At 41.9% G+C, this 13,013-nt stretch overlaps 2 protein-coding genes and 1 long non-coding RNA gene across 6 annotated transcripts in view; 2 read left to right on the top strand and 1 right to left on the bottom strand.

The window, feature by feature from the left end:
* Positions 1-33: 33 nt before the first annotated feature.
* Positions 34-8,231, top strand: dbf4b (DBF4B-CDC7 kinase regulatory subunit). Its single transcript, XM_005471286.4, has 12 exons — positions 34-191; positions 514-708; positions 1,162-1,341; positions 3,362-3,412; positions 3,511-3,580; positions 3,968-4,032; positions 4,219-4,258; positions 4,354-4,399; positions 5,241-5,372; positions 5,563-5,704; positions 5,836-5,963; positions 6,049-8,231. Exons 2-12 carry the CDS (start codon positions 553-555, stop codon positions 7,487-7,489), a joined length of 2,451 nt encoding a protein of 816 aa, XP_005471343.1. The 5' UTR covers positions 34-191; positions 514-552; the 3' UTR covers positions 7,490-8,231.
* Positions 7,835-9,362, bottom strand: LOC112847655 (uncharacterized). The gene is made up of 2 exons (XR_003221319.1): positions 9,254-9,362; positions 7,835-9,151 (listed from the first exon to the last, which is right to left on the bottom strand). It is a non-coding gene; the product is annotated as an uncharacterized LOC112847655 (long non-coding RNA).
* adam11 (ADAM metallopeptidase domain 11) overlaps positions 8,672-13,013 on the top strand; it is a 29,190-nt gene continuing 24,848 nt past the window's right edge. For 3 of the 4 annotated variants that reach the window (XR_269448.4, XM_005471295.4, XM_005471294.4), the window contains exons 1-2: positions 8,676-9,135; positions 9,286-9,437. Coding sequence is in view for 3 of the 4 variants with exons in the window: in XM_005471295.4 (XP_005471352.1) it covers positions 9,078-9,135; positions 9,286-9,437 (210 nt within the window). In the remaining variant the exon portion in view is untranslated. Of the gene's footprint in view, positions 9,136-9,285; positions 9,438-13,013 lie in introns of all 4 variants that reach the window. The other variant, XM_019362561.2, reaches the window with a different exon arrangement.

Below are 13,013 nucleotides of genomic sequence, written 5' to 3'. Positions count from 1 at the left end.
TGGCGTTTTAACTTTTGATTTCACACTGAACAGCACCTGAAGGCAACGTCAGACCGGATGTTACGCCGCGTTCATGTCCGCACGTCCTCCAGTGTTTTTGAAAAAGCGGCGGTTACAGCTTCGCCAGCTTGTTGAAGTGATAGCAGCTTTTTTTGTTTATCGCTTCTCTCCAGAACAGGAACAAAACACAAGTAAGCCGTGTTTCTTTTGTTTATTCGTCACAAAGAAGCAGAAGATAGGTTAAATTTAGCCGACATTGAATGGTTTCTCTCTGTTGTTAGAGAAAGCTAGCCTCGCTCAAGTCGGCTAAAGCTAACTAGCAGAGTAGCTAGGCTGAAACTTGAACTGCGCAGTTGCGTTTTGGTGGTAATCTTACGTGACCGAAATTCAAATTGCTGCACTTTAACCATTGTTTTGTAAACATAGTTGCTAGAAAGCGAATTTATACGCTTGCCGGTTATGTAACTTAAAAGCTTATTTGGATCTTGACAGATGTTCCTTTAATTTTTGTAGGGTCCTGGTGCTTGTGACAGCCTTTACTGCACCAGGATCATGCAACCGCAGCAGTATTCAAAAGAACGTGGATATGGGCTTCTGGGGAAGCTGTGTCTTGGGGCGAAAAAGCTGGAGGGAAAGACCTTCTACCTGGACAATGTGAAGAAACAGCCAACAGTCCTGCTTTTGGAATCCATATCTCTTTTTGGAGGGGTAAGCATATGTTAAGATAGCCTGCCAGTGGAACCTTCTTTTACTGTTGGCTGTTGTTTAAAGGCTTTGCATTGTATTTAAATTATATCTTCAAAAGTGTCTGTAAGAAGTGAGAAACTGCAGTTTGGACATAGATGACAAAAGCACCAATCTTGAGACTTTTAAACCTTTGAATAATGGATTTAGTCTTGAAATCTGTACCATACAACCCTAATAACGATTATACTGATCTTCCTCACTGACCTGAACTTTTCTTTTTTATCTCATTGGCTGTACTCGTGTGTCTGTTTTCTTTAGAAAACAAAGTCTTCTTACTGTTGATAAACACTTGATAAGTTCAAATGGCCAGTGAACACTTACAGTACATCCACTGGACTGAAGTTAGATTTTGGATTCAGCAGAAACTCACGTGGATATTGTTTTAATTTATTTATTTATTTTTTTCTTTTGAAGAGGGTTGAGAGTTTTCTACACAAGGATGTAAACTTTGTTGTGACTGGAAACAAAGAAGGCCTGGACGAGAAGAGTATTGTTTCCAAGGGTGGGACAAGCCAATTAGCCCAACAACTGATTAAGCAGCGGGACAATGGCCTCATCAACGATAAGCAGCGACCTGGAACTCCCAGGCCAATGGTACTGTAGCTCCTTCTATCACTTTCTGTCAGGCTTTTGATTAATTATCAAATACCACAAATGCATTTTGGCACATGTTTAACTGCCCATTACTGCCCTGAAACCTGGAAAGCTACTCTGACAAGATTGTGACCAGTGTTGGGACTAACGCGTTATTAAGTAACGCGTTACAGTAACTACGTTATTATTGTGGTAACGAGCACGGTAACTAGTTATTATGCCAAAACCAGGAACTCGTTACTGGGATTTAGATAGGCTCGTTACTCGTTACTTCGTGTGGTGGATATCGCGGAGCTTCCACAGATTCAATAACATTAGCAAGTGGTGGAAGCCAGCAGGTGGATGAAGGAAAAGGGAGGCAAGAGGAGAGCGGCCGCCGGTCCGCGTGTCAGGTGAACTGAACTTCAGGTAAGAAGTTATGACCTGCAGTCTATCAGTCAGATATAAACCAAGTTTAGGTGGAGTTTATTTTCGGTATGCTGACATTTTCGTACTGCGTGCTAGCTAGCATGTCAGAGTTTCTATACAGCTGGGTGGGTGCTATGTTACTGATGTTGAACTTTATTTTGTTCATACGGTTAATTATTAGAGTTGCCAACCGTCCCGTAAAAAACAGAATCGTCTGGTATTCAGAGAAAATATTACGCGTTTCGTACTGAGGTGAAAAGGAACACAGTTTGTCAATGAACAAGACACAAAGCTGAAGCTGCACAGCTGCCTCTTCTTCTCTCATTCTCTCCCGTTTCTACTTCAATCACGAAACTGATCAATGATCAGCTGATCGGCTTTTCTCTCTTGTTTATTTATCGCCCACTTTGCGCCAGAAAGAGGAAACCAGCGGATGTCGCGTTAAACAACAGCAGCACGTTTAAGCTTGATCAGCTGTTGTTAGAATTTATTTAATATTAATTGCTAGTATCAGCTGATGTTTGCTGGAGCCACGGCTGTAAAGCTGCTGGTCATGATATCGGTTTGGTTATCTGGTGAGAGGGAAACATGCAGATGAAACCAGGAGATGTCCTTACTGAATCATCAGAGCTGAACAGGTGATGGAGAAACAGGTTTACCTTTTAGGTGACATGAATGAGTTGAAGGGAAGGTATGAGCTGTTTCTGAGAGACAAATAACACCAGGATCCTTTTCTAAGTAGCTGACAGCTGGTAACTGTGCAGGGGCGGGTCTAGCAAAGTGTTGCCAGGGGGCCAGGTATGGGCATTAACAGGGAAAGGGGGGCACAAGGAAATACTTTTCTTTATTATTCTAATTTAAAATGTCTAGCTTTTAAAAAAATAATTATCCGAGTCTTACAACAAACAATTGATAGATTGATACATATATACCATCAGAACAGTGTACATCACTGTCACAACAGTGTTTGTTTTCATTCAAAGGCTTTATGATTTTTCCTATAATGGTGGGCCGGTCTCTAGTCAAAATGCCCGGGACGATTTTTTTGTCCCAGTCCAGCCCTGTATGCAGCTCATCTGCAGTCTGGTGTTACCTACATCTTCCTATTCAGAAGGCAGAATTTCCAAGTTCTGAGTACAATCAAAAGCACCACGACTGCAGTTTTTGTGTTGGATGTAAAAAGCAGGCTAGAATCATGGCGGCGGTCAACGACGGTCCAGGCGTGGGATTTCTCTCGTGGAAATGTGCACATTATTTTTTCCTTTCTATTGGTAGGTGGCACAGTGCACTTGTGGCAAGTAAGCAAGCTAGAAGACTGGCAGTCTGGCTGGGTATCCAGTTACGGAAGCAACACATTAACAAGAGAATTCTGAGTAAAACCAAAGTTACTTTCCCTAGTAACTAGTTACTTTGAAAGTAACGAGTAACTTGAAGTAACTGAGTTACTTTTTTAGAGAAGTAACTAGTAATGTAACTAAGTTACTAATTTAAAGTAACTTACCCAACACTGATTGTGACTAACACAAGATCACTAAAAAGATCAAACTCATTAGGCATTAGTGTAAGTTAAAATGAACTATACTGTATAACTGCACTGCGTTTGTGTCTATAGGCTTGCGGCAGTCGAGGGAAAGCGCTGCTCGAAAAAGCCATTCGCAACAATGTAAGTCAATGAAGACAAAATTCTCTTTATAAGTACTGATGATGTATTTTCATATCTTAATTCTTCACTGTCTCTTTTCTGATGAATCTGCCTTGTAGGAACGACTGAAGGGAACCAGTGTTTTGTCCAGTGCTCGATCATGGGGAGTCAAGATTTTGCATGTGGATGGTATCCTTTTGACTAAATTTAGTGGAATTTCACAACAAGCCATGATTAACATGCAGTGTGCCTATGCTCACAGCAGATGGCATTGTGTGATGCTCATGTTTTCTTGTATGCTGCTATTTAAATGCGGCTTTTAATTTAAGTTGTCTGCTGTGTACCAGTTTGTGGCTATTTATCTTGTCCAGGGAACAATCAGAAACTTGGCAAAGCGCTAAAAAAAATCCAGACTGTTCCTAAAGTGGCTGGACTTGAACTGTTGTGTTATTTTCAGTACTCAAAAGTATCTTTTTAGGAGAGATGACTTTGTACTTTGTTTTAAACTCAGTGCCCAGATTAAAAGACATTATTTGTGTTTTGCACATTGAAAGTTGTTCCTTAACGTGTTATCAGATGTCCTCCGTTATCTGAAATATTTAACTCGAGAGAGCTTCAGTACTAAACACAAGAGGGCAGAGGTAAGGTGTTTGAGCTGTTTATCTTTTCACATCATTTGACAGATTTCCTGTTGTAGCGGTTTTTAGATTTTAGGCTGGAAAATGGTAACGATAATGAGCAAACACATGATGGAGACCAATTCAAACTGAATGAAGTAAAAGATGTTGATGTTGGTTTCATATTGATGACTTTTATTTTTACCGCAGAAGACTGGCACTAAACATCAATGCTCTCCTGCTGTCAAGGGTAAGTCTGTGGTTATGTTTTGATTCTATTTCCTCACAACATTTTTACTTTGGCTAATTTATTTGTCCTTTCCTTCTCAAATCTGCTCTCAACAGCTTTGGCCTTGAGATCCCCTTATCTTAAAATTGAGGACTTGAGCAGGTGAGTTCCCTCTTTTGTGCAGTTCATTTTATATTTAAGGAAGAGAAAGTTTCTCTTTCCTTTAGAAATCAGTCACACCTTGTTTTAGAATAGCTTAAAATAACAAGATACTGCTTTAAGTTAAATTTTTTTTCTTCCCCAAATTAAATCCTAGTCAGTAAAGACAGACAAGTTGGGATTTAGCAAGGCAAAGGAAGAAGGTTTTTCTTTCCCCCCCAAGGCCTGCAAAGCCTCATTTAATGGTTCGGTGTCAGATTCAAGCCTTTTTTAGAGGGTTAAGCATAATGACAGTGAAGCAGCAGTGGGGGGCAGTGATCTATCCCATTGTTTCTGCCCGTCTTGCCCCAGTGGGTGCTGGTTCTAGAGGTGTGCATTTCAGCCCAGATGAATTTCTTAATTGAAATTGTAAAGTCTCATCATGTAATGTGACGAGCTCCCCTCCCACTGAGGCAGCTCCCCAGGAGGCCAGAGCTCAATTGGATACGATTTCTATTTGATGAGGCTTTGCAAGCTCCACTGCCCCTTCCTGCAGGGGATCTCTGTGTGCTAACAGTCCATCATTTGCGCTCTCATTTCAGTTAATTGATGTGATCTGGCTAATGTGTATGGGCCATTGCTATGACGTTGAACTCATGGCATCTGGACTGCTAGATACAGTCGATCGCAAATACATTTTTGTGGTTAATATAGCTTCAGAATGCTTCAGCTATAAAATTACTGTATTACTGAGTCAGTCTTCAGATTCTCAGTATTGTAATGTTGAAACATTGATACAGACATTTTTATTTGTTTTTTCATTTTTTCTATTGGTCCTCCCTCTGTTATTCTGCCATGTAAACAGGAAATACAAGCCTTTGCACATGCAGTCTATGACCTTCCCAGATCTGTACTACGCTGGTCGATTCAGTCCCTTTGAATGTCCTCCTCCTCCTCGGTTTGATAGGAAGACAGACATGGAGGAAACCAAAACAAGGTTTGTTCACATGTGGTTGGCTAACAGTTTGACTAATACTGATTGTTATGTCTTACAAACTGCTTGATTATTTTTCATTTTTGAATAAATGGTTGAAATGATGGTGGAAATAAGTTGCACTCCATGAAGAAAGTGTTATTCTGTAAAAAGTATTTTGAGGATTCATAATATTTGTATTTCTCTTATTTAGGGTCAAGAAAGTTGAAAGTAACATTCAAGAAAAATCCCAAAGTAAATCCCCACTCAGTTGTAACCCTTCACCTTGGCGACCACGCAAAAAGGACAATTCTTACTGTGAATGCTGCCAACAACCATTCACAAATCTGGAAGAGGTAGGAATTTTTTTTTATTTTATTTTTTTTTAATAATTATTATTTAAATCAAATAGAAGTTGGATCCTTTGGGTGATTTTGTTAATTTTCATGCTGTGGGCTTTTTGTTTTTTGTTTTTTTGTCCTTGAAGCACTTGCAGTCCGATCAGCACCGCACATTTGTGCTGAATCCTTCGAATTACAGCTTGGTGGATCAGCTTGTGGTTGAAATGCTTCCAGAATTTGATCCCAGTCCACCCCAGCAAGAAGAACTGAGCAGGTCAGCTTGGATTATGATATATTTTGATATAGATTATATATTTTGTTTTCTGTTTTCAACTGTGATCGTCTGTGTCCTTTACTAGACCTCCAGCTCCTCTGCCTATCCATGATGTCTGTGAACTGGAGCCTCTTTCTGATGCCGAGACGGAGCATGCTGTTCAGGCCCTGCGGAGACGAGGTTCATCATTAAATACTCACCTTTCCAGCCCTACCAGGGGTCCTCTTTCCTGCCCAGGCCCTGCCAGTCCATCACCAGGAGTTCAGTTTACCGTCCCAAATCCAGGCACTCAGCCTGCTGACGCTCAGTCTTTCAATCATGTGACAGACTGCCAGCTGCCTGATATGCATCCTCAGGCTTTGAGTCCAGTCATGCCTGTATTAAAACCTGAAGTAGAAGCCCAGGATTCAGTCACTCAACTGCCTGAAATTCAACGTCTCTCTCCGTGTCCCCTCTCTGACCCTTTCTCCCTGCCTCCAGTCCTCAGCCCCCAAGTCCCCTATTCCTACATTATAAATCCTCAGAGTCCTTACTCAGACCCCCCTGTCCTCAGTCCTCAACCATACATCACAGAGGAGCCTGTGGAAGGACAAACTGAGGATGGTGTGTTTACATTTGACTCAGCATTCACAGATGTTCTCCCCACCCCACCACTTACCTCTGGGGCTGTGACCACTGCAGGAAGAGCAAAAATGGACAACCTTGTTGAGTTCGCTGGACTTGTGTGTTCTAACAGAGATTTGGAGTGCACCACGCGATCTTCAGGTAGATCTCGTTCCCTTCCTCGTCAGTCAGAAATCGCAGTAAACCTCAAAAAGCGTTGTCGATCTGCCAGCCCTGAATGTAGCAACAGTAAAAGGATGAGGACAACAAAGACTGGTAACAGTGATAGCTGGACAGGACAAAATATTAAACCAGCAAAACTACAAAGTGACAATACAGCAAAGACTGAATGCGCTTTACTCTTGGACAAGCTCTGTTATGAAATCTCTCAGTCTTGTCTCAGTTCTACTGTCTCTTCAACATTTACTACTGTGGATATGTTTGGTTTAAAACAGACTTGTAGTACGTTTTGTTGTCCGAGTGCACAGAATTTAACCCGATCCTCTGTCAAAATTGACCCAGCTGCCACTCAACCAGTCGACTTCCACACTGATAAATGTCACAGTGGATTTTCCAGTCAAGAATCTCAGCGTTCAGTATCTCACTCTACCTCAATCTGTATCGAGCCAGGCCTCATCCCAGACCTGGCGAAGCTCTCTCCATCATCCTCAGAGTCAGACTGGGACTGTGACCTGCTGTCACAGCTGGGCCTGACCTCAGCTACACCTCTGGCATCCACTGAGCAGAACTGTGAGCTCGACAAGGAACTACTCCACAGGCCGTGTCCCTGGATGCACGACACGAGCTACGAGTCACACCTGCATACTGTCCTTAAGCCATCAACCCCATCCGCCTCAATGTGTGGGGAAGAAAGGGACCCTTTTAGCAGGACTGTGGTACAGATTGTAGAGGTTCAGCACTGACAGCTATTTTCTTGACTTTTTTTTTGTGAAAGATGGGAAGCACAAAAGCCCTTTGTACACTGAATAAATATTTAAAATTAGGGCTTAATTTCAGATTTAATTGTCTTCTGCATTAGATGCTGGTTAATTTATCCTATATCTTCCCAAGAATTTGAATCCTGTTGATGATCATGTTCCTCTTGAACCCTCATTGTGCATAGTCCCCTTAATAGTATTGTGTGTTGTGCTGACTGCAGTCGCTCAGGCAGCTCTGTTCGGGAACTCGTGGCAATACTGAGAATTTAATGAGGCCTTTCTGAAAGGGGGCATTATTCAATTACTGTAAGTGCTGCGCCTGGATCAGGTCCCACATATGCTGGTGTTGATGGTCAAACAGACGAGGCGTTCACAGGGTGGAGGACTGACGAACTGTGAGCCAAACCACCTGATTAATGTCAAAAAGCTCTTTCTTCGTTTTGAAGGTGGGCCAGAGGACTGACTTTGTCAAGGAGAAGCAAGTTAGGTTTATTAGATATATAGTATGAGGTCATCTACCAATAAATACCATTTTTGGACATCTTTGATATGATGAAATGGTCTATGAAGTCCAGAGCTCACTGCTGCTTCTAAACATGAAAAAAAGGTCACAATGTGACAAAGGGAATGCCACATGATTTTTGCATATGGAAGTCTGTCAGTTGTCTCTGGGAATGTGAATTGAAACCTTGTACAGTGTTTTTGAATAAATGTTTTTATTCATAAATATCCCCCCTCTGTGTGCTTTAAAAAACGGGTTTTTTCCAAGTGTGGTGAAGACTTTATAAATGCTGACTCTGTATGTAAAACTTAAATAAGAAGTGAAGGATGAAGCAAGGGCAGCAGCAGGTCGATGTGTCCTGTGTGACTCATCAGACCAGCTGACATGAACAATATTTGATATGTTCTCCTCATCCCAGTTTTCACCCAACCGATAAGTGAATCATATTATTGCGTATATATAATTCAAATATATTCATTTACATAATTCTTTCGGGATAATAGCTTTAATTCAATATTAATTATAAGAAAATGTATTTATTCTAATCGACAGGGCAAAGAAAATACACTTAGCTTATCTGCATTATAAATAATAAACCACTGTTTGAAATGCATTAGATGGATGGCATGCATTTGAAGTCCTTAAAATAATGCCTGAGTCTGGAGGATGATATCAGGTGTTTCCCCTCGGGCTCCCGGGCCCGAGTGTTGGATCCATTAAAGAGTGTGGGTGGTCCTGTCACGCCCACGTGCTGCTTGTTTCCTCGCGCAGCCTCACTCAGTAACGAAGCCGGCAGACAGGTGTGTGAAGCCGAGCAACTCAGGGCGACACGGACACACAAACACCATGTTACCCCAGCCTAGAGGAGGAGCCCCTTCAAGGTGTCTGTAACTCGCCGCAGGCGGACAGGGAGTGAGAAATGCGGGCGTACAGTGTGAAGGCACCAAGCTGCTGTGTTTGTCTTCACTGTCAACAACAACAACAAGAGTCCTGCTGCAGCTCCGCTCACGGCTGGTGTCGGTTCATTTAACGGCGCTGCACGGAGGAAATCACTGGGACTATGTGAGCATCATGCTCGCGGTGAGATGCCTGCTGTTCGCTGCAGTCTACGCACGGTACGCCGAGACAGGTAAGAGGCTCCCACGCTTCAAACACAGAGCCAAATACTCGCGATTTAATAAATAAGTAGGGACAACAAGAAGCTCACGGCCAGTTGTTGATTCTGGTAAGTAAAACTCATAAATGACCTTTTCGCCCCGCCTGTGCGTGTCCTCTGCAGCTCTGAGAGAATGGGGGAGTCCGGAGGGAAGGCTGCCGCCCGCCGAGGAGGTCGTTCAGCCCAAGCGACTCCTGCAGCAGATCCACACTGAGGAGGAGCTCCTGCACAGCCGGCTGGACACCCGGGTCAAGAACCACCCAGCCGGTGAGCAGGTGAGCTTTGCCTGCTTTTGTTACCGCCTTTTTTTTGTGGTTTTTACACCTGTTGTCCAAACCATCAGATCTGAACACATCATTTATCGTCATTAGATTTCCATAAATATCGGTTTCTATATTTTTCCCCACATTGAGATCAGATTAAGACAAGACTGACATCAAGAGTAGACCTTGTAGACCCCCGACCAAGATGTTTTCTAACACTGTGTTTAGTCAAACATGCAGCAGGAACAATTTCATCAGTGATGCAGAAAATCGTAAAAGTGTAGAGTAGAAAGTTTGTCTGTTCACTGCTCTTAGCAGACTGAAACCATTTTCATTTGAATTTTTCAGAGGTTTAGTGTTAGTTTTGCTGATGTGGGTCATCTTCATGATATGTAACCAGGTTGTATTGATTTCAGATTAGTTTACTGTGCATAAAGCTGGACACTGAAAGTGTAAATGAACCTTTGCTTGCTGTTTGCTACAGAGAAAAGATGGAAACTGTGTAATAAATCTGCTCTCTGTCAAGCTTGTTTTTCCCCTCTATGCCTTCTCTCCTGAAGTCATCTGTCTGTCACATTTACACCATTCTTTAACACCCCCCAACCCACACACACACACCACACACACCAGGCCATAAAAAGGCAGATAAAACACATCCCACCCCCTCAACTTCACCCTTTTGCTCCTTTCGGCCTCATCAGATTATATTTCACACCTCTACCTGTCCTCTTTTGTTACCTTTGCTATAAATGCTGTCAGTCAGCGGCTGGCAGGTCAGTGGATATGACACGGGTTTGACCTTGATGTGCCCCCTGTGGTCAGCGTGTTGTCTCGTGATCTCTTTCTGCTGATACCGGAGGTGCCCTTAGACTTGAATTTAGATATGAGATGCAATCAGCAGGCTTATTTTACACTGTGCTAGCTGCCGATCGCTGCACGGTGATTGTTTTATGTGATTTTGCATCATAAGGCTTTAAAGTTGGCCTGTTACCTGTTACCAGCTTCATATTTTCAGTCTTGGGCTCTACCAAAGTAGCTTCGCATGATTCTCAGTTCAAAATAATCTTTATTTAACTTATACCAGGCAGTCGTGCAGCCCTTTAGTTCATCAACTGTCTGAATCGTGCAGGTGTAGCTCCACACTTTGAGCTGGTTGCCCTTCTCAAATAGAAGGTTTGAACACCAGGTGGATGGGGCTGCTATGTTTAGAGCAGTGTGAAGTCTGACCTTTTGTCTCTTACCTGCACACACATTGATGTGAGTATTTAAAGTTTTGGTCATATACACAGCATAAAAAAAACAAAAACAAGGAAAAGCTTTGCAGGCTCCCCTTAATGTTGCTGTAAAATTGCCCTCAGCTTTAAATTTGTAATTATGGACTGGAAAAAAGATTTGAGTCAGGGATTTCTCCCAGTTTAGAAAAACGCCTTGAAGTTAATGCTGGCGTTCAGATCAAGTGCCTGGTTTAAAACTTACAATAGGGTGGTTTTCAATTGTGGATACAAAATGTAGCTACAATTGCTTTATGTTATTTCCTCTGCTTCCCTGTCTGCTACTGTCCTACCAATAAAAGCCAAAAATAAGTCTTAAAAGTGCTGATCGCACTTGTGACCTGATGCTCTGAGTTTGACTTTGGACAATGTGGGCCTTACTAATGAAAAACTCTTATTTGATCTGTGAGTCATAGCTATGAAATCCAGTTCTCATATCCAGTGAAAGTATGAGAATATTTTTAATGGGTAAAGCTCCACTTAAAGTAACAGTACACAGTCATGATAATGTCAGTTCTAAGGACATATTATAACCATAATATAACCAGTTCTTAAAGCTTTTAGAATACAGCTTGAGGTCAGTACCGACACGACATAGTGTTTATGTAAGAAAGACTAAGCCAAAATGGAGAAGCGGTGTGTGGAAAGACAAGGTGCACCTCAGGATTCAGTGACTGTAGAAGCACCTTTACATGCAATAACTTGACTGACCTAACTTTACAATGGTAGGTCAGCCCATTGAAGTTCAGGCATTCATTTAAGGTCGTGCTTGAGGTCTGGATCTCTGTAACACCTTCAGTGTTGGTCTCTTTCACCATTCTATTGTAGATTTGTTGCTGTGCTTGGGGTCATTGTCATTTGATGCAATTTCAGTCAAGTTTTAGCTGCCAGACTGATGACCTCATATTTGACTCCAGAATATTTTGGTATATGGAGGAGTTGACGGTCGACTCATTGCCTCGCGTCCAAGCTCAAATCATCACCCCTCCACCACTGTGCTTATGGTATGTGGTGTTAGTGTTGATATGCTGTGTTTGGGTTTTGTGCATTACGGCCAGACGTCTCCACTCTGGTCTAATCTCTGCAAAAAGTCTTCCTTTTTGGTTTGTTCAGATGCAGCTGTAAATAATAATAAATAAATACATGGTGTTATATGCTTTTTTTTGTAGTTCATCTGAGGTCGTAGCTACTGAATTTTTAGACCTGCTAAGTTATTTTTGTTATTTTTTTGTTATTCCCTTGTACGTAAAACCTTTTTAGCGTGACTGTATAGTCTGGTGCAAGTTTTTTAAAACTGTGGGTCCATTTGTATCTGTGGACAACAATGTAACGTGTGGAACTAAATTGCAGTGTGGGCTGAATTATGATCAAAATTTAAATAAGAAAAATATAATAGTGAGAGTGCTAATGGAGCATTTGTATTGCTGCTCACAAGCCCCGTTGTGGTCTTTTATTGTATGGTATATGGACCCAGTGGAGGTTTAGATTGATACTAAGTGGTTTGCTGAGAGTGCAGGGTATTACTAATGAGACCTGCCTTGCCGCTGGCCAGTGAGTACTGACGGGAGCTACCACAGAACTCTCTTTTAATATGGATTGGGCTCACCTTGGAGCAAGGTTAGACGGAGACAATGAGCCCTCAGCACAGAATTTTATCCAAAAGCCGCTGGGTGGATAAGATGTCTCTCCTTTGGGGAAACATTCCTAAAAAAGGATATTCGTATTGTAATTTTGCTGCTTATATTTTTTTCTGCCACCTATAGCTTCTGCTGCATATCCGCTCTACTTAGAAGGATAATCCTTTTATTGTAAGCAAGTTTTAGTCTCTGTCCAGGGTCTAAGAAATAAGGTATCATCTTTCGTTTGAAATGTAAAACCCTCCGAGGTGAATTTGTGAAACAGCAAAAAGTGTCTGCGTTAGATTTTTGACCATCTTTTTAAAGTTAAAAAGAAGAAAAAGGCCCATACTGCACACTAAATTTGACATCAGCACACGTTACTAAAAGATCAGCAAATGTAGCGGTCAGCTAATTAGTTTGTCAGATCAGATCCAATATTCATTCCATTCTCCTAATTGGGTGGAATAATGTGAACATGTGCTACACTGGCTCAGATGCTGCCACCGCTCTGCGGTCTTGAGAACGTTCCCTCATCCAAAGGAGCACATTTGTGACTCGAGAGGCTCTCCTGAGCGAGCAAAGTTATGTTTATGAGAGCAATTAGATCCTTAAGGTCTTATCAACATTGCATTTGGGGTTGTTGTTTTTTTTTTTAAACCCATCATAATTAGCACAGTATGGCAGCTTCTGTTTTCACT

The sequence above is a fragment of the Oreochromis niloticus genome, linkage group LG8, assembly GCF_001858045.2.
Source record: "Oreochromis niloticus isolate F11D_XX linkage group LG8, O_niloticus_UMD_NMBU, whole genome shotgun sequence".
Taxonomy (NCBI): domain Eukaryota; kingdom Metazoa; phylum Chordata; class Actinopteri; order Cichliformes; family Cichlidae; genus Oreochromis; species Oreochromis niloticus.
The sequence above is the reverse complement of the archived record's forward strand: the minus strand, read 5'-3'. Positions and strand labels throughout refer to the sequence as shown.

Excerpts from the sequence above, each read along its gene's own strand:
- dbf4b (XM_005471286.4), top strand. The coding sequence starts at position 553 with ATGCAACCGCAGCAGTATTCAAAAGAACGTGGATATGGGCTTCTGGGG. Across the intron at positions 3,413-3,510 it reads AAAAAGCCATTCGCAACAAT|GAACGACTGAAGGGAACCAG; the intron begins GTAAGTCAATGA and ends TCTGCCTTGTAG. Across the intron at positions 5,964-6,048 it reads CAGCAAGAAGAACTGAGCAG|ACCTCCAGCTCCTCTGCCTA; the intron begins GTCAGCTTGGAT and ends GTCCTTTACTAG.